The sequence below is a fragment of the Candidozyma haemuli genome (genome assembly GCF_002926055.2).
Source record: "Candidozyma haemuli strain B11899 chromosome Unknown E_2014730914, whole genome shotgun sequence".
Taxonomy (NCBI): domain Eukaryota; kingdom Fungi; phylum Ascomycota; class Pichiomycetes; order Serinales; family Metschnikowiaceae; genus Candidozyma; species Candidozyma haemuli.
Genome location: NW_020289903.1, coordinates 657888 through 676725, shown reverse-complemented (window position 1 = coordinate 676725; position 18838 = coordinate 657888). Strand labels below are relative to the sequence as shown.

General features: G+C 45.9%; 7 protein-coding genes across 7 annotated transcripts; 4 read left to right on the top strand and 3 right to left on the bottom strand. All coding sequences in view use genetic code 12, as the record gives it.

Moving 5' to 3' along the window:
• Positions 1 to 70: 70 nt before the first annotated feature.
• On the bottom strand, positions 71 to 4849 carry SIN3 (transcriptional regulator; the record flags this gene model as incomplete). The annotated part of the gene is made up of 2 exons (XM_025487118.1): positions 71 to 4735; positions 4763 to 4849. The coding sequence occupies 2 exons, from the start codon at positions 4847 to 4849 to the stop codon at positions 71 to 73; spliced, it is 4752 nt and encodes a 1583-aa protein (XP_025340566.1).
• A 1678-nt stretch (positions 4850 to 6527) lies between these two features.
• RPB11 (DNA-directed RNA polymerase II core subunit) lies at positions 6528 to 6936 on the top strand (the record flags this gene model as incomplete). The annotated part of the gene is made up of 2 exons (XM_025487117.1): positions 6528 to 6580; positions 6627 to 6936. 2 exons carry the CDS (start codon positions 6528 to 6530, stop codon positions 6934 to 6936), a joined length of 363 nt encoding a protein of 120 aa, XP_025340565.1.
• A 140-nt stretch (positions 6937 to 7076) lies between these two features.
• Positions 7077 to 9152, bottom strand: CDC5 (polo kinase; the record flags this gene model as incomplete). Its single annotated transcript, XM_025487116.1, has 1 exon — positions 7077 to 9152. One exon carries the CDS (start codon positions 9150 to 9152, stop codon positions 7077 to 7079), a length of 2076 nt encoding a protein of 691 aa, XP_025340564.1.
• Positions 9153 to 11656: 2504 nt separating this feature from the next.
• On the bottom strand, positions 11657 to 12574 carry CXQ85_003471 (uncharacterized protein; the record flags this gene model as incomplete). The annotated part of the gene is made up of 1 exon (XM_025487115.1): positions 11657 to 12574. One exon carries the CDS (start codon positions 12572 to 12574, stop codon positions 11657 to 11659), a length of 918 nt encoding a protein of 305 aa, XP_025340563.1.
• An 822-nt stretch (positions 12575 to 13396) lies between these two features.
• Positions 13397 to 15646, top strand: TOP1 (DNA topoisomerase 1; the record flags this gene model as incomplete). The annotated part of the gene is made up of 1 exon (XM_025487114.1): positions 13397 to 15646. One exon carries the CDS (start codon positions 13397 to 13399, stop codon positions 15644 to 15646), a length of 2250 nt encoding a protein of 749 aa, XP_025340562.1.
• A 640-nt stretch (positions 15647 to 16286) lies between these two features.
• CXQ85_003469 (pheromone-regulated protein) lies at positions 16287 to 17348 on the top strand (the record flags this gene model as incomplete). Its single annotated transcript, XM_025487113.1, has 1 exon — positions 16287 to 17348. One exon carries the CDS (start codon positions 16287 to 16289, stop codon positions 17346 to 17348), a length of 1062 nt encoding a protein of 353 aa, XP_025340561.1.
• A 752-nt stretch (positions 17349 to 18100) lies between these two features.
• Positions 18101 to 18769, top strand: CXQ85_003468 (uncharacterized protein; the record flags this gene model as incomplete). The annotated part of the gene is made up of 1 exon (XM_025487112.1): positions 18101 to 18769. The coding sequence occupies one exon, from the start codon at positions 18101 to 18103 to the stop codon at positions 18767 to 18769; it is 669 nt and encodes a 222-aa protein (XP_025340560.1).
• Positions 18770 to 18838: the final 69 nt, after the last annotated feature.

Sequence of the window (18838 nt, the reverse complement as noted above, 5' to 3'; positions counted from 1 at the left end):
TTCCATTATCATCATTACAACTTTTTTGACTATGTAATTTTCTATGTTACACATTAATTTTGCCGATTGCCTAGGCTGCATTATTCTCTTGAGCTCCTGCTCCCTCAGGAACTGTCGAATTGGCAGCGTCTTCGTCTTCGGCTCCTGCGTTAAGCGTAACCTCTTCGTTGGTGGTTTCGTTAACGTCTTGCTGGATTGTAGTATCATTTGGGTCATGGTAGATAGTGGTGTCGGCATCGACCGTGGTATCAGGATGTGGTTTGGTTCCCTCGGTGGGTTCGGTCTCCTCCTTGGGCTCCTCATCCTTGACCTTCTCTTCTTCTTGGTCTTGAGCCGTGGTAGTTTCATCTTGCTCTTCCTTGTTGTCCACTTTTTCGGTAGTCTCGTCAGCGTCCTTCATTTCGACGTCTTCATCATCTTTAGCCAAAGCCTTGTATTCAACAGCACCCTTTTCAAGAAGCACGTCGAAGTTCAGCGAGAGTTTCTCGGTCTGTTCCTCGCTGAGGTTTGCTCTCCAGCCAACTTCCTCGTCGTCCAACAACTTTTTGAAAGCACTAGTCCTCTCCTCTTGAGTCGTTCCAAGATCTTTCTGCTTACTTCCGACCAGATTGGCGGTGAAGTTGTCATGAGCTCCAGGCTCAAAGAATAGACGATATGAGTTTTCGCAGATGGAAACTCTAAGATCTGAGGAAGCCTTGCCTTCACATTGCTCTTCTTCAACCGCATCAATGAAAGCTTTGTGGAATGGCATATTAATCTTGGATGCTGGAACACCTTCCGTAGGATGAGACATAACGTAAGATGTGACATAATAGTTATAGCTCTCTTCAGCGTTCTCGTGATCGTTGATTGTCAAATCATCAAGAGCAACAAACTCGATCATAACGGAATTCTCAGGCTCTTTAACGACGATCTTGAACATATTCTCTTCGTTGCTCATGAGCGACCTGACTTGCATACGATACAAGATCTGGTCCTTGGCCGTCGAAGCTGGAGTGTTACGGTCTTGCTCGAACAACACCACCATATCAGAAGTCTTAGAATCGGTAATCATGGTGTGCATGTGCTTAACAAGAGCTTGAACAACCTTGTCGATAGTGTAGCACTTGTAGGCCTTGTTGCAGTAACCTTGACGCAAACTCTCTTCAAACCATTGATGCTCAATTTCACCATCAAGAAGTCTCTCGGTCAAAGACAAGACCTGTTTGTAACAGTCCTTGGTACCAACAATCTGGACTCCCATTTCTTCGAGCTGGTGGGAAACAAGATTAAGGTCCTTAGCGAACTGAGGAATCTTGCGGGCTCTAATCTCCTTAGCAACTTCCTCATCCATGCCCTTGACCTCCTCGAGCCTCTCGTACAAAGTTCTGAAATGACGGAAGAACACATAGATGGTCGTGTTGCAGAAGAAGTTGAATCTATCACGCTTGTGTTCCCTTGACATGTCATCTAGAGAAAACGTTGATGATGCCGTTCTGATCCAAAGCTCTCCAGACTTTTCAACTTCGTCCACAAGATCTGGTTCCTCGGACTCACTTGCCGAAGATGCATCTTTCTCCTCCTTTCTGTTCTTTGACTGCTTCTTCAAAACGTCACGCAACAAGTCTGGGTCACGATTACGTTTCTTGGAGGCAGAAGAGTCTGACGATCCGTTCTGTTCAGTGGAGTTGCCATTCTCTTCAATGGGCTTCGTTTCAGCCTCCTTTCCGCGTTCATCATGAGATCTGGCAGCTAATGCTTCCTCGATGGTTTCTTGGGGAATTCCGAAGAAGAATCCGACAAAGTACTTGAAGAAGGCACCCAACTTGTCTCTGTCGCTGCTCGAGTAGTTCGATGAATGGAAAATGTAGAATTCAGCAAGCTTGATGATGTCGTAAACAACCTCAAAGTCCTCGAAATCATAGTTGAGTTGCTCCTGTGGCTTTGGAGTCAATGGATGCACTCTCTTGTTTTGCTGCTCGACCTTAACTGTGCTGATTTCACTGACAAGCTGCTTGGCAGTTAAAAGCTTTTTGTCGGCCTGCTTGAAAGTCAAACCCAAGTGATCGAGAGATTTGTAGAAGACCTTCTGTTCCATCTCCCTCCAAACCTTGTTCCATTCTCTTTGAGCTCTCTTCCACTCTTCATCCTTCTGCTTCAATCTCTTCAACACAACTGGCACAGCAATTGCTGGGTTTTCATGAAGAGCATCAATGACCTCGAATCCCCTATCCTTATCGTACACCTTCCTAATCACCTTCTTATAGATAGTCTGGGAAGTGTGACCCAAGCCAGGCGGAAGCTTAAAGTTGGCCTTTTGTTCAGCCGTCATGTTAGCAATCCTGTTGGCAATGGTCTCCAAAGTCTGTATAGTACGCAAGTTGGCTTCAATATGGTAGTCAAACTCCAATCTCTCTTCTTCGATCTTGAAAAGAATTTCTTCGTATTGGTTCTTTCTGTGAGAGATGAATCCTGAGTCCTCAGAAGCCCACGTAGGATGACCAACCCATTCGTCATTAAGTACCTCCCAACACATTTCATCTCTTCCGGAACATGGCATGTAAGTCTCAACCTTTGGTAATTGTCTGTAAGAGGGACCATATGCTTTGCAAAGAGAGAGCTCGATCTGATGCTTCTTGAAAGTGATGTCTTCGATGTGCTGTGTTTCTTCCTTGTAGCCCACAAACTGCTTGAACCAGTTAAGCAAATCTTGGTGGGTGTCACCGAGGAAATAGTCGACTCTTTCTATCAAAGTTGCCTTGTCGATGATGTCTTGGGAGTATAAATTAAGGAACTTCAAGAACTCGTTGTAGGACTGTTTGTTTCCAATGGCCTTCTTGACCTTGTCAAAGAAACCCAACTCTTCCAGCAAGGAGGATTGTCTGACTGCGGCCGTTGGTGGAACAGGCTCTGGAATACCAGGAACTAACGAAGGGTTGACCTTAGCCCCATTCTTAGTGAGAGCTGGCTGGGCACCTGGAGTACTATGCTTCAGTTTGTTACCAGCAGGTTGAAGGCCACCACGAACGCTTGAGTACTGAGCTTCGTCGTTGTAGTTATTCTCGTACATCAGTTGCTCTGACCTCCTTCTCATGTCATCGTGCATCACGGCGCCGCCTTGCATTACAACATCTTGAGGAGGCATCTCGTAGTGCCCACGGTATTGTTGCTCGCCGTTCATCATGGGACCACCAGCGGCAGGTTGGAAGTTACCCAAAGGTGGTAGCTGGGAACCATTGTTGCCGGGGAAGTATGGTGGCTTGTCAACATGATGCAAATGAGGTTGAGCACCCTGAGCTAGAAGTGCTGGACCATCATGAGACCTTTGTGGCTGCAAAAGAGGCTGGTTACCACTGTCAGGCAAAAACTGCTTGAAGTCGTTGAGCAAGTCTGGCGAGCTTGAGAAAAGCTGGGTAACCTGTTCATAAACTTCACCAATTGGCTTCTGTTCGCGCTGGTAAGTCTGCAAGATCTCCAAAAACTGCTTGTAAATGTCTGGTTGGTTAGCAAATCTTGTTTTGATCTTGTTGACGTAGGAAATAGCATGATTGAACTCCACCTGGCCACCAGCGCCTGGCTGTTGTTGTTGCTCCGTAGGAAATTGCTGTAACTGATGAGGGAGCATTTGTTCAGCATTCCACTGCTGTTGTGGTTGTTGCTGCTGTTGTTGTTGTGGCTGCTGTTGCTGAGGAGGGAGATTCATGTTTGGCCTGGTTGTAGTGCCTGTAGGGGTTGTCACTCTAATAGGATTAGGGTCAGAAGGGTCCAAGGAACATTCGATCCTGTATCCCGGTGGCAAGAAGGTGTTGAAACCTTGGATCAAGTTGGGATGTCCACGAAACAAGGTGGAAACTCGATCAATTACCCCTGGAGTGTCTATACTCTGCAGCTTGAAGTCCTTCATAATGTCCAAAAAGTTGTTGTACACATCAGCCTGGTTGTAGAACTGGATCTTAACCTGATCCAAGTAAGACAAGGCATCCTTCACGTTCAATGGTCTGTAGGCACTAGATGATGATGAACGGTTCAACACGCCTGGGGGAAGAGGGCCAGCTGGTCCTTGAGGAGGCTGAGAAGCTGGTCCCATGGCAGGTCCCTGAAGCGGCTGTTGAGCTTGCGAAGGTTGCACCAGAGGAGCCAGGGCAGTACGTTGGGGATCATGGTGGCCGATCCCCTGTTGTTGCTGTTGTTGGGGCTGCTGACCAGTCTGTTGCTTGTGACCCTGAGGAGCTGGCTGGGAAGGCACTTGGTGAGACTGCAGAGGCAGAGGACCATGCAGTGGAGGACCCAGTTGAGGCTGCTGTTGGGGCTGGGGCTGAGGCTGTTGAGGCTGCTGCTGCTGCTGTTGCTGCTGCTGCTGCTGCTGTTGCTGTTGTTGTTGGGGCTCTTGGTGTTGTTGTTCCTGCTTGATGTCCTTCTCCTGAGGCTGTGGCTGCGGATCCCTATTGGTGATGTTGTAAATCGAGTTGGATGGCCTTGGTGGAGGGTTCTGCGGAAGCGAAGAGAAGCCCTGGACATGAGGGAGATGAGGAGCCTGGCCTGGAGTGGAACCCTGAGGAGCAGCCGAACCCTGGGGAGAAGGACCTGGCTGGCCGCCAGAGGATCTCCTATCGTCATTCGAGCTAATGGAAGGGATGGTGAACACATGCCCCGTAGAGTTGTTAGCTCTGTTACCCAAAGCAGGGAGATTAGGGAAAGGCGAAAAGGGTTGACCGCCCGCTTCCAAAGTAGCAGGAGGAGGCAAAACCGGCGGGTTCTGACGGCTGGAGGTTAGTACATGTACTGGATTTTCCTGATCTTGCAAAACATACTTGAAAGGCTGGCCTAGCGGGATGCCCTGGTTGGACCAACGGTCCTGCTGGTTCGTCATTGGGAGAAAACCGGGCGAGTTGGGAAAAACAATAACGTTCACAGAATAAAAGCAGGTTGCTGGGAAGGGATGTGTGCCAGCAGACAAATAAACTTAGAACAGATACGTTTGGTTAGACTGGAAGATTCAGTGTTGGATGTCAATTGACAACTCGAGAGCGGGTGCGTTTCGCTGCCTGGGCCGGGTAACCCCAGCGCATACTTTTCGGTGGGAAGCGTGCGTGAAAGAGGGAGATGCATTGGCCCGGGTCTGTGCAGGTGCCAGTATCGAGTTAGGCCACTCCACAGACGAAGAAGAAACAGTCAGCCAGGAAGTTTGAAGTAGGCAGAAAATATGAAAGAGGGGTGAATATGGTGTATTTACTAAGGAAAATACCGTTTTGATAAATTTCATAAATTCTATATTTGGTGGGTTGGTGTCTCTGGAGGTGCCTGTTTTCTGGACCGGCCCGGTGTACGACGCACAAGCCGAGGCGACGACTAAGTAGTACTGATTTGGACATGTACAGATGTAGATATGAGGTGGGGACAGAGTATGGGAAGTTGGGAAGGCGTAGGTAGAGTTGTTAAGGTAAGGGAATTTGGCGATTAGTGGCAAGTTTCTGGCAGTAGAAATGATAACGTATTATGCTTTGCCTTTTTTTTTTGTTTTGTTTTGTATGGCGTTTATCCGTGGATTGGTATCTCGCTTGTCATTGCTCTTGACTGGTTAGGTGTAGACTTATGCTGGGCAGAATATAGTTAGAAGTGGAGCCTAAGAATTTGTTCATGAAGAGAAATCTTTTGAGGACTTGTCTTAAATGATAAAGTCAAGAAAAACGGAGGTCAATATATATGCCTTTGGAATAGCTGGGTTCTTGTTTGTGGACTCCGTACTGGTTGGTTGGGAGCTCTTATCGAGAAGAGCTACGATAGCAAGTACGTCTATACAAGCGACAAAGCGAACTAGTGTTGAAGAAGTTGACAGATGGATTAAAAGTTGTGTAGTTGCCTCTTGGTCTTTGCATAGCCCGACTTGGCCAGTATTTGGCAAAGTGTGGCATCACTATCCAATGAGCAACCGAATAATCATACATAGTAGTAGAAGGTAGCTACAACAATGCTTTTCTTTGGAAGTCTAAACCACGGTGCCTCGGGAAAAGTCTTCTTCTCGGGCTTCTGAACAGAACCCGGCGACATGGACCTGTTTTAACTTCCCACCTTCAATGGCTGCAAACGCCAAAGCACAGCTACCAAGCAACGCAATGCTTCCCATAATGTGGGTATGAAGAGCTACTCCTCTTTGGTAAAGCTGTACTTAGCTAAAATACTAACCTTTGTTGTTGGTTGTTTTTTTCTTCTTTTTTTTTTTTTTTGAAAATTTCATTACTAAGTCAATTTTCCTATTCTTCACTGAATGTTCATGAGAATGCTGGTTCTGTGGTTTCGTAGTGCGGAAAGTGTAAACCACCTTTTAGTAATACCCACTTCAAAAATCACAAATACCTTGAAACAGCAAAAACACAAGTTTTCTGGAAACCTTTTCGTCTTTTTTCCACTCTCCTCTACTTTTAAGCTCCTTTTGTCGTTTTCCAGGGGCTTTCGTTCCATCACTTCCAACCTACTGGATCTGCACGTCTGCAGGAAATTTTTGACGAAACGAAAACTTCACCACCAACTCTTCCATCACAACAGCCAGCATGAACGCTCCAGACAGATTTGAGTTGTTCATCTTGCCAGATGGCGTTGAGAAGTATGTACCAATGATATTTACCGAGAAAAGCACCCACTAACCGCAGAATCAAAATCATTCCAGACACTAAAGTGCCAAACGCTGCCATCATCAAAATCGAAAGAGAAGACCACACTCTAGCTAACTTATTACGAGCCCAACTCGCCAAAGATGACAGAGTTATCTTTGCTGCCTACAAGGTTGAGCATCCACTTTTTGCTAACTTCGTGTTGAGAATCCAGACCGATGACGACTACACTCCAAGAGACGCTTTGAAGAACGCCTGTTCCAACCTCATTTCCGAATTAGATGTTCTCAAGACCAAGTTCAAGGATGAATGGGCTCTTAAATCATTGCTTAACAACGATGATTATTAATCCCTCAACGAAGATAAAAAATACAGCACCTCACTTGTACATTAAGAAAGCCATTTGATATGGTGACATAATAAAAAGAATAAAAAGGAAACTTACATCATCATCATCATCTTAATCTATGCATTCGTAGTAATTATACATTAGTTGGGAATCTTGTCCCTCATGGCTTTTTCAATCATGGCTATCTTCTCCAAACAGTGGGGCACCTCGGTCTGAGGGAAATTGCCCTGCTTCAACACCAATACTAGTGGATGAGTTTGGATCACTCTATTAGGCAGAACATGGGATATGGCTAGCCCGCCCTTTGAAATGCAAATCTTATGGTGGTCTTTGAAGTTGAACTGGAAGTTGCCATTGGTCATCTCAAACATGATGTAGTCGCTGTTTCTGGTGTATCGCCTTAAGAATACAACCTGTTTGCGCAGCTCGTTTTCGCTGACCTTCGACAAGTTGGTGTTCATGTACTTGGCAAAGAAGTCGACGATTTCAAGCTGTCTCTTTGCCTGTGCTGGTGGGTTGGATACTGAGCTTTCAATGCATGCCCAGCCCTCTTTCTCGTGGTAAATCAACTCGAAGAAAGAGTCGCTGTCGTGAAGTTTGAGAATCGTGTTTTCATCGTTGAAAAGAACGCCGATATCGTCGTTATTCAATTGGTACGAGAAGCCGTACTTGTTGGAATAGTCAACCCACTTGGAGATAAGTGTTGGGTTCTCACATGTGGGGAGTTCTCTGACGTCCAACTCCAACTTGGATCTCTCTCTAGTGAGATCCAGTAGACGGCGGATTGTATCGGCTGTTTCCTGAAGACAAAGATCCAATTTGACAATGGTTTTGTTGAACTTCGAGTGGAAATTGAGTTTTCTCATGGTACTTCTTTGGGAGCTCATCAAGGTGGTTGGCACAGCAACTTCCTGATACTTAAGACGGGTGTCACCTGGCGACAACGATTGTGGCAAGACCGTACGTGGTTGGTCTGACTGTAAGTCCAGCTTCAAAATCTCCACAGGGTTCTTGGTCTTAGGGGTGTAGATACCAGCTCTAGTTTTAGCGTTGGCAAAGTTGAGGGCACTTTGGGCACGGGAAACCTCTCCAACACCGTAAGGAGTAGCCGTCAAGGCGTCCTCAGTAGTCTTATTAGGGAAAGGACCTTTGAACCATGGGTAGTCCAAGATTTCGTGAATAGATGGTCTGTTCAATGGGTTCAAGCTCAACAAGTCTTGGATCAACTGCTTGGCTTCATCGGAAATCTTCTTGTCAGGAGGGAACGAGTAATCGGTTTTCTTGATACGTTCGTAAATGACATTGACATCCTTGGCTTGGAATGGAGGCTTTCCAACAAGCAAGGCGTACATCATGATACCAATGGCCCAGATATCCACTTCAAAGGAGTGGCCGGTGGTCTTTCCACCGAGAACTTCTGGTGCAATGTAGTTTGGAGTACCACAGATGGTGTATTTTCTAGACTCAATGCTAGGCAAGACGGAGGCCAAGCCAAAGTCACCAATCTTCAAGTTCATGTCTGGGTCAAAAAAGATGTTTCCAAGCTTCAAGTCTCTGTGGATAACTCTTCTAGAGTGGAGGTATTTGATGGCGCCGACAATCTGGACCATGAAGTAACGAACCTCTGGCTCGGAAACTCTCTTTCTGGTCTTCAAAAGCTCCATAAGAGACTGGTTAGGGCAGATCTCCAACAAAATGTAGACATTCACATCATCCTCAAAACAGTCCACAAAGTTCACAATATTAAAGTGCTTAAGCGACTTGTGGATCTTGATTTCCAGCAAAAGCTTGGTCTTGGTCTTTTCATTCTTGATCAGCGCCTTGGCTACCGTTTTAGCAGCATATATCTTACCCAGAGCATCTCTCATCTGGAAACAACGGGCGAAACCACCTTCGCCCAAGAAGTTGCCTCTACGGTAGTCAATGCCGCTTCTAGTTCTAACAATGGATGGCGGAGTCTTGCAGAGGGCAGAAAGCTTTTCCTTCTTCTTCTTGGGTTTGTCTTGTTGCTGAACATGGGCCTCCAAATTAGATTGCACAGGCATCTGGTGGTGGACTTGGGCTTGTGCCGGGGCATGATGTTGTTGAGCCTGGTAGTTCTGGTTGTGGTATAGGTCGTATTCTTTCCTTCTGGAGGCCTTGACAGGAGTCAAGTTGGTAGCCTTGTTGAGGTGGCCGCTGTTAAGCGGTTGTAAAGGCTGGGACCTGATGCTCATGACTGGGCGGGAGAAAACAGGCGGTTAGGAGGGAAGGGTTGTAAAGAAAGGAAGAAACCTGAAGGTATGAAGAGTGAACTCACCGGGTTTATTGAGACGATACGGCGCAAGTCAAATATATATGTGTTTGCGTCTTTTGACCAAAACGGCAATGTGCCAACGGAGTAATATTATGTTTTGGGCTGAGAAAGAGAGGGCCTCTACAAAAGAAACTGTGACAGATCGGGAAAAATGAATATAGTCGCTCGGTGGATTCCTGGCAGAGATGTGAAGAAAAGGTGTTTACAAATGCGACCTTTTCGGTAACACCATTGAATTTAGTATTTACAATTTCTCTCCATAGAGGCTGCGCCTGCAGTCTTCTCACCAGTGTTGCAACTACATACCACTCCAACGCCCCGTTTGCTAGCAGACAGGCTAGCGTTGGTGGATTGATGTGTTGAGAGAGTTTGACATTAGTTTAAGGGTATCATGGTGGTATCAGTAGTTTTAATGTTCATAAGATCGGTGTCGCTTGGGTTGCTGAAACATGGTCAATGATAGTGTGTGCAGACAAATCCGACTCGTCCCAATTGGGTATAGTTATGGACGTGTCAACAAACAAACAGTCCGCTATAATTCTCGCACACGGGATCAGAGAGTATCTTCAGGGGCATGGACAGAGCAGGGCTTATTGTCATGGAACACTTCGCAGAACTTATTCGGTGCATCTTTCGATCTTCCATTTTGAGCCCGTTTTGCAGCCAATTTCTCTTGCATCCCGTTTTCTTTCGCCAGAGCCTCGATCTGCAACCTAAATTGAAGCCTATTTTTGCAGCCATTAGTTAAAAGCCACCACTTCACATCTTATCAGCACCTTCGTTGGCAAGCCTATCGGCATGCTCATTACCCACATTGCCCTGGTGACCTCTGACATGCGTAATGCCCAACTTGGACTCTCCACTCGCCTCATACAACTTGTTCACAGCTTCGTACTTACCCACAGCCTCCTTGATCAAGTCCTGATTGGCAACGTCACCGCCCGAGGAGCTTTTCCAGCCATTTTTTGCCCAGTTCTTTGACCAGGTATCCACACAGTTCTTGGCGTAAGACGAGTCGGTATAGATCTCGTAACGGTCACTACCTTGCTTCGCTGATTCCAAAGCCGAGTCCAACGCATGATTTAAAGCATGCAACTCGGCACGCTGGTTGGTGGGTTTAACAGTCGAGACGTTATCCACACTTGACAAAGGCACAGCAGCGTTTCTTGAATCGCCTGGGCCATAGTACACTCCGTACCCTGACTTTGGAGTACCATCCTTACCATTACCACGAGCTGCACCATCAACGTAAATTGCAGATCTGCTAGCCTTCAGCTTGGAGCTGCCGGTGGAGGCAATAGGGAAGCTCAATCCAGTGTAGCCACCCTTGGAGACATTAGAGAAGTCGAATCTAGAGAAGCCACCAGAAGACTTCGAGTTACCATCGCCACGAGACTCAATTAATTCAGGAAATCCAAGCACGCTGCTGGTCCCAGAGGAACCCGAACCAGAAGTTCCCAGGCCACTCGAGCCACTTGCACTGTTCGCATTGATGAAGCTCACCGCATCGGCCTCACTGCTAAACTTCTTATACCTCGAGTTGGATACACCCTGGGTGTTGGCACTGCAATCTTGCCATGAGTTGTAGACACCGACATTCTTTCCTCTTGCCACGGCATAGTATGCCTTGTTTGAATTTCTACCCATGCTAAATAGATGGAATTAGGAGGCAAGATCAAGGGTTGGGCCGCGTAGTTTCAGTATATAGCACGCGGTGCGTACAGGTCCAGGGTTAGTCACGTTAGCATAGATATACCGGTTCCTTGGCGTCCGGGACTGGAAAATTGTCTAGACTGGTAGAGGGCCTGTTAATTGGCTTAAGATTGAATTATGGTGCATTTTGGTACGCCTTGGTGGGTAGTGGTGTTACTGTTTAGGTAGGCAGATGTGCGGTCTGGAACTACATACTAGTGTTCCCCAGATATTTACGGGTATCTTGTAGTGTGGCTAGTTTTTATCTTGAAATGAGATATTAATTGTATTGTGCTAGTTACGATGTGGTGATCGCCTGGCCGTCATTCCTGGTTTCCAGGGAAGCTTAAAGGTTCAGATGGGAATGATCAGGCAATGATAATCTTGACTTCTTCACCCGTAGGTAAAATACCCCACATATATGTCCATTGGATGAAGTGCTATTGAATTCTGGTAGAAAAGTCTGATTTTCAAGCGAATATTAACGGAGTTAGTTTGCACGAGAACTGATACCTGAAAGCATTGGGGCCACTTTTGGAAAATAATTAATAATAATAGTCAAGCAGGTTCCCTGAAGGCCTTCTAGGTTGGGCATTCAACCACGCAACTGTGACAGCAGTTGACGCTCAAGCGGGAACAGCCTGCCAATGAAATGTGGTTACGGCTGTGATCATTCGAACTCTTGGGATACGAGCGACAAAGTATACCAGATAAAGATAGGTCAAGTTTCACTTAGATTGTTCCATTCATATTTCCCTTCCTCAACGCTTCTTCATTAAAAGCACTCTCTTTAGTATCGTGTGTATCTGAATGAGCCTGAAGATCATTTTGACCAGGTTTGTCTCTGGCTAAGGACGCCAGTGTTTGTGCTTTTACCAGAGACCCGAAAAGGGCAATAAATAAACTGGATATGAAGAGACAAGCAACAATCCCCTTCCCGTAATATTTATCTAGAAGGGTATTAAACTCACCAGGATCTAATAGACTAATAAAATGGAGCATCACTATATTAGTAGCTCCACCAATATGAAGTGTCCAATCATGGGGTTTGAACGATCGAGGAGGGCGAGCCAACGATGGCTGGACCATGAATATAACATCATAGACGAATAGACCAAGAACCCAGGGAAGCACAAAAGAATACCCAAACAAACCAATTACTTTCTTGTTCAACCAGTCCACTGTGGTAGAAAAAAGACCCATGTACAACCACAGTACAAGAATACCATAAGAATTATTCCATATGACAAAACGACCGAGATTTACACCAAAGATGTGTTTTCCTAGTTCCAAGAATGCTCCAAAAGCTACGGCCCAAGTATCCTTGCCAAAGTATTGCAAAAGCGTAATCATGCTTTGTGCCGAAAGGATGAGTATAAGCCCAACGAAAACGGAAACTTTAAGTCCAGCCAAAGCTCCCATTCTCCATGCAAACAAAGAATAGCATCCACCAAACAATAAACTCCAAATTGAAGTATCTAGATGGCCTTCAGCGCTGCCGTCATAGGTTATAAGCAGAGCCAGAACAGCCAAGGTCAAAAGACCACAGAAACAGCAATGCACAATTTTCTGCATCTTGGAAAAGCCATTGTATCCCTTAAGAACCAACAGAGCCCCTTCGATATCTTCACTGGCTTCTTCACGTTTCATAGTGGGTTTCTGGAGAAGAAGCGGTTATTGATTGTTTTATCACTGTCAAACGCACTATTACGCAATATGCCAAAATGTGACACATTTGGACAGTTAGACGATACTTAGTGAAAAGTAACATGTTATGTGTTGAAGAAGGGTTCTTTTGAAGAAGAAAGTTCCATTTGACCGTAAGACGTTGACTCCATTGTTTTCGTATCTTTCTGGTATGTCCTATATCTCCTGCCAGTCAAGCCTTAACTAGGTTATCCTGAGAGATCCAATGCTCCAAAACCAACGAACAGAGTCCAGAAAATACAAGTCATTACAGAACTCCTACCCTAAAGATCCATTGCCTCCTGGATTACTGAACAAAATGGCCTTCTTCCACTGAAGTATGCCCTTCACGTCCATGGGCCAGGGCTTTTTGCACCCAACCCAAACTGGCTCAATTCACCCCAGATAAAAACTTCAACTCAAGAATTGCCCTTTTCTCGGCAAAGCAAACCTCAATTGAAGCGACATCCTACGATTGGCTCTTGTTTCACCTGCTTATCTGTAAAGCCCGTTGTGCATCGTCCTTGCTTCTCGCAGAGCATCGCAATGGTACATGTTCAAGAAGCCCCCAACCCAAAAGCTTCCAAAACAAGAACGAGCGGGATGAAATTCCATAATTAAGCTTATTCCTGAACCATAATTTGTTTAAGTTTTGGTTATGGCTATTTCCAGGCCATGGAGGGGATATCTCGTCGGTCGTGTACTTCTCATAATAGAATTCATGACAACAGCAATTTTTTTCCTCAGTCTTCTCCAACACGCTTAGACATCTATCAACAGTCGACCATGAGTGACAGTGAAGATATGACCCTCTCTGAGATCTCGTCTCGAAACGGGCACGGTGTGGTGAAGAACGAGGACGACGAGACCCCATTGGCTCTGTTGAACGGGAGAGCAAAGCAACACAAGAGAAAGCTGTCTGATAAGAGTAATGGAGAGCCAAAGGAGAAGAAGAGGAAGAAGCTGAAGGCTCTGTCTTCTCTGAAGGTGAAGAGTGAAACTCCTTCTGCTCCTACAACGCCAAAAAAGACAAAAAAGACACCCAAGGTCTCACAAACACCAGCTTCTGCTACTCCTACACCTACTCCCAAGAAGGAAGAGTCTGAAGATGCCGATGATGGCTACAAATGGTGGGAAGATGAGAATTTTGGTGAGGGTGAAGAAAGGTGGCAAACTTTGGAGCATGCTGGTGTGATTTTTCCTCCTCCATATGAACCTTTACCAAGCTACGTAAAGCTTTACTATAACGGAAAGGCAGTCGAGTTGCCTCCTCTTGCAGAGGAGGTAGCAGGTTATTTTGCTGCTATGATAGAAACAGACCATGCTAAAAACCCTGTCTTTCAGCAGAACTTCTTCAATGATTTCCTACAAGTATTAGAAGAGTCAGGCGGGTGTAATGTTCAAATCAAAGAGTTTGAGAAGTGTGATTTCTCCAAGATGGCTGCATTCTTTGAAAAGCAAAGAGAAGAAAAGAAGAACTTGACCAAACAAGAGAAACAGCGTATAAAGGAAGAAAAGGAAAAGCTCGAAGAGCCTTACAGAACATGTTTAATGGACGGCCGCAAGGAGAATGTCGGTAACTTTAGAGTCGAACCTCCAGGGCTTTTCCGTGGTCGTGGTGCTCATCCAAAAACAGGAAAATTCAAGAGAAGAGTGTTCCCAGAGGATATTACACTCAACTTGGGTGAAGGAGCGCCAATTCCTCCAGCACCAGAAGGCCATACTTGGGGTGCAATCAGACACGATAAAACCGTCGTTTGGTTGGCAATGTGGCGTGAAAATATATCTGATACTTTCAAGTACGTCAAGTTGGCAGCCAACTCTTCCATCAAAGGTATCTCGGACATGAAGAAGTTCGAGACTTCCAGAAAGCTTAAAGATCACATTCAGCGTATCAGAGCTGACTATACAAAGATGTTGAAGGATCAGTTCATGCAAAATAGACAAATCGCTACTGCCACCTACTTGATTGATATCTTTGCACTTAGAGCAGGTGGTGAAAAAGGTGAAGACGAGGCCGATACTGTTGGTTGTTGTTCTTTGAGATACGAGCACGTCACACTCAAGCCACCAAACAAGGTCATTTTCGATTTCTTGGGTAAGGATTCGATTAGATTTTACCAGGAAGTAGAAGTTGACCGTCAGGTTTTCAAGAACCTACGAATTTTCAAGAAGGAGCCCAAAGGACCTGGCGATGATATGTTCGACAGAATCACCCCCACCATCTTGAACAAGCATTTACAGAATTACATGAAGGGTCTTACAGCAAAGGTGTTCCGTACATATAACGCTTCCAAGACCATGCAAGATCAGATGGACTTGATTTCCAACGAAGGTACGGTGGCTGAGAAGGTGGTCAAGTACAATGCAGCCAACAGAACCGTGGCTATCTTGTGTAATCACCAGCGTACGGTCAGTAAGAACCACGAAGTTGGTGTGAAACGTATCAACGATAAAATCAAGGAGCTCGAGTGGCAGAAGATCAGACTCAAGAAGATGATCTTGGATGTGGATAAGTCTGAAAAGAAGAAGAACCCCAAGTACTTCTCTGAGCTTGAAGATCTCACCAAAGACGAACAAGGCGTTATTGTTGAGCGTGTGATTGAAAGACAGAAAGAGCAGGCCGAGAAGAAGTGGAACAGAGATAACGAGAAGCGTAAGATGGAAAAGGAAGAGTTGTTCACCAAGGACGATCTCAAGGAGAAGCTCGACAAGATCGACGAAACCAAAAAAGAGTACCTTGACGAGATCAAGACCGGCAAGGTGAGTGCCACCAAGGGAGCCTCAGTGTCGTCGTTGCAGAACAAGGTCGAGACCGTGGAGAACAGAATCACCAACACCAGCTACCAGCTCAAGGATAAAGAGGATAACTCAGAAGTGTCGTTGGGTACATCCAAGTTGAACTATATCGATCCACGTTTGACGGTTGTGTTTGCAAAGAAGTTCAACGTGCCGATCGAGAAGCTCTTCACGAAAACACTCAGAGATAAGTTCAACTGGGCCATTGAGTCTACCGATGAGAACTGGCGGTTCTAAAGCATATACACATAATAGAATAACAAAACGGAAAAACCGGAAAGAACACAAAGAAAACCTTCTTTGCCAAGCGCACGGCGTTACACCAATTCCATCATTAATTGGCCTAATTGGTTCTTTGGCAGTATGTAATTTCAGATATGTTTTGCACTTTTGCAACCGTGAACAATTCGCGCTCGCTATATAGGGCATAGTGATAACAATCACTTCGCGCCAGGACGCATTCTGTGCATATTTGCACCCACAGGGGTTCAGCAAAGGGCCATGTATTTCACCAATTCTGGGCGTAAAAAGATGAAAAAAGCTGGAATCTAAATCTCCAAATCCCAAGGATTTTATTGGTGCAATTTTCACATTTTTTCGTCCACTAAATCCCCAAATCGCTAGGACCCTTCATGTCACTGTGGAACCTGCCAAACAGCCAAATCGCGTTTCTACAAACCGCGTACTGCCCCATGCGTCAAAGGTTTTAATGGCTGCAAACCTGATTACCAGCAAGTTCCAGGAGGGTGTCTTTTTAAGCTTTGCACCTCCACTTGTTTTAGACTTTTCTTCCTTTTTTCGATCCCAAGCCTTTTACGTTCCTTTTTTGCTTTGCTTTTTTTGCTTTGGCACTTTTCCCCAGGCTCCACCGTTTACTATGAGACTTCCCTTAGTGCTTCTATTGGCATCGCTTATATCTGCTGGGCCACTTCCACAAAAGACCGGGTTGGTCCATCGTCACCATCTCCATGCTAGAGACGACATGCCGGCGGTCACCGACTCGAAGCCAAAGAGCACGAGTACGACTGAGACAAAGGATCTGAAGAAGACTGACTCTAAGGATGAGTCCAAGGATGACGATAAAGATGAGTCCACGAAAGATGACAAGAAAGATGAATCTGAAACGTCTGACAAGAGTGACATGCCTTCGGCAACTGCTCTGCCTTCAACTACAGATATGCCTTCCGCTTCGGAAATGCCTTCCTTCTCCGAGGAACTGTCGCTGACTACTCTGTATAGCTATGACATTACTGTTCCACCTTCGGTGAATACTGGCGCTTATAGTGCCAACCCTTACGTGCATAGGTCGCTGAAACCGGCCAATATGGTGTTTATTATTGTCGGTGGTATTTTGGGGCTTCTTCTGCTCCTTGTGTTGGTTGTATGGTTTGCTTTCTGGCTTATTAGCAGACACAGAGCCAAGAACGAACGTGCAGTTTACCTAGGCATGCACACGCCTGGCGGAGGCTTCCACCTGAGTCTGTCGAGTTTCCTTCTTAACGACGGTAATCTGTCAATTGCTGAAAAGTCCAGTTCCGGTTGGGGCTCGAATTCTTCAGTTCTCATGCTTCATCGTCAATCGCTGACGCTTACTTTAGACAAACAGAGTGTTTTGCCTTCCCAGGGACGCAGTTATAGAGAAATGCTGGGAATGGAGCATTCCAGACGTGGGTCCATGTACATTTCGCCTGTTCTAGAGATGATGCATGGCAGAAGCCGACTGCAAGTGGATTTGGTACGTCCAGACTCTATATATGGCCTTGAGCTGCCGTATGCTGATTCACCGCTTCCATCGCCTATGGGCAATTCTTCCACAGATGCTATCAACACCCAGCCATTAGAAACACAGGAAAAGAAGAAACTGAGACCGCCTTCACAGCTTCTAGACGACCTTCTAGGCGACGGCATGGACTTTACCATGGATCCAGCGAAGAGGTGAGGAGTTTGAAGAGATGGAGAGAGAATTAAAATTTATAGATTTGTCATGGTAGACATGACACTAATAATACAAACGTCATTTACCAGGGAAGTAGGTAGTGGTAGAGTGGAGGATACGTAATCAGTGGTTGAATTTCAAACGCGAGTAACACAAGCGACGAGTAGGGAACCTTAAATAAACAAATATACCAGAAAATTTACCAGCAAATATACCATGTATATATGGTATACTTTTAGACCTTCTGATGGTTATGGAGGTCCAGTGAATGGCTGCGAATTATATATGTCCCACAGCATAGGCTCCAGAAAAGGGTCAGTCAAAACACGCAATTGGCATAAAGAAGCCAGTAAAAGCATCAAAAGGTAATTAAACAGCCCCAAAAACACCAATTGACCACTTTTCTTCATAAAAATCACCCACCATTCACCCAACGGTTACTTCGGCTGTGGGTCTACTGGACCGAGGACTACTTAGCATGCGACATTGCACTGCCCCCAGGTAACTTCATTTCCAGCGCTTTCCACGTAAAACCAACAAAAATAGACATATTGAGAGGTTCCCAATATTTTCCCCAACCCCTAACTAAACCACATTTAGTCACATTTACATGACACTTGGACGTCTCTGAGTGTGACCAGGCAAAGCCGGTTTCGCAACCACGAAGCCGGTACAGTGAGCCTCGCACGACCACACCCCCATAGTTCCCCGGATACGTCAACTGGTAATTACCTGACACTACTCAACTACACAAAATGCTTAGATCCAGAGTTCCTATCAGAGCATTGCATAACACTGTCAGAGCGTTCGCCAAGAACGACCCTTCCACCATCGACTCCTACAGATTGCCTTCGCAGACGTCTATCAATGAATGGGAGTTCAAGTACGACTATATCCCCAAGGTGAGCCAGCCAAAGATCCCTCCAGTGTCGCCAGAGGCTGTGAAGCAGGACATTGCCCACAACAAGAAGCAGCAGGTTGAGCACGAGTTGTTTGCCAAGGAGCTGAACTCGTCGATCAAGGTGGAGGCCAATGATGCTGATGTGATCCATGGCGGTGAGTCTGTTTCCACAGAACCAGTGAACCTTCAGGAACCGGGCTCCAAGCCTGTGGATGTTGCTAACAAGCACGCTGGCAAGCCAAGCAAGACTCCTAACACTGAGAAGTACGTTCAGTCTTCTACCAATCCCGAGATTAACCAGGCCTCCGTGGTGAACATGGGAGAGAACGAGGTCGACCATAAGGTCAGTCCGGTTAACCCACAAGAGAGAGTTGAGAACGACGTGGAACACGACGAGGTGAAGAGCTCTGGCTCGAGCGTCAACCCAACCACGGTTCTTGCCGTTTTGGGCTTGGGCGGTATCGCCGGCTACTTTGCCTTTGGCCTGGGCCCTCGTGAAAGCAAATCCGAAGCTAAGAAATAATCCCTACAACGAAAGGAATCCCTTAGAATCCCTCCCGCAACAAACAAACGTTCATAGATCAATGCATCG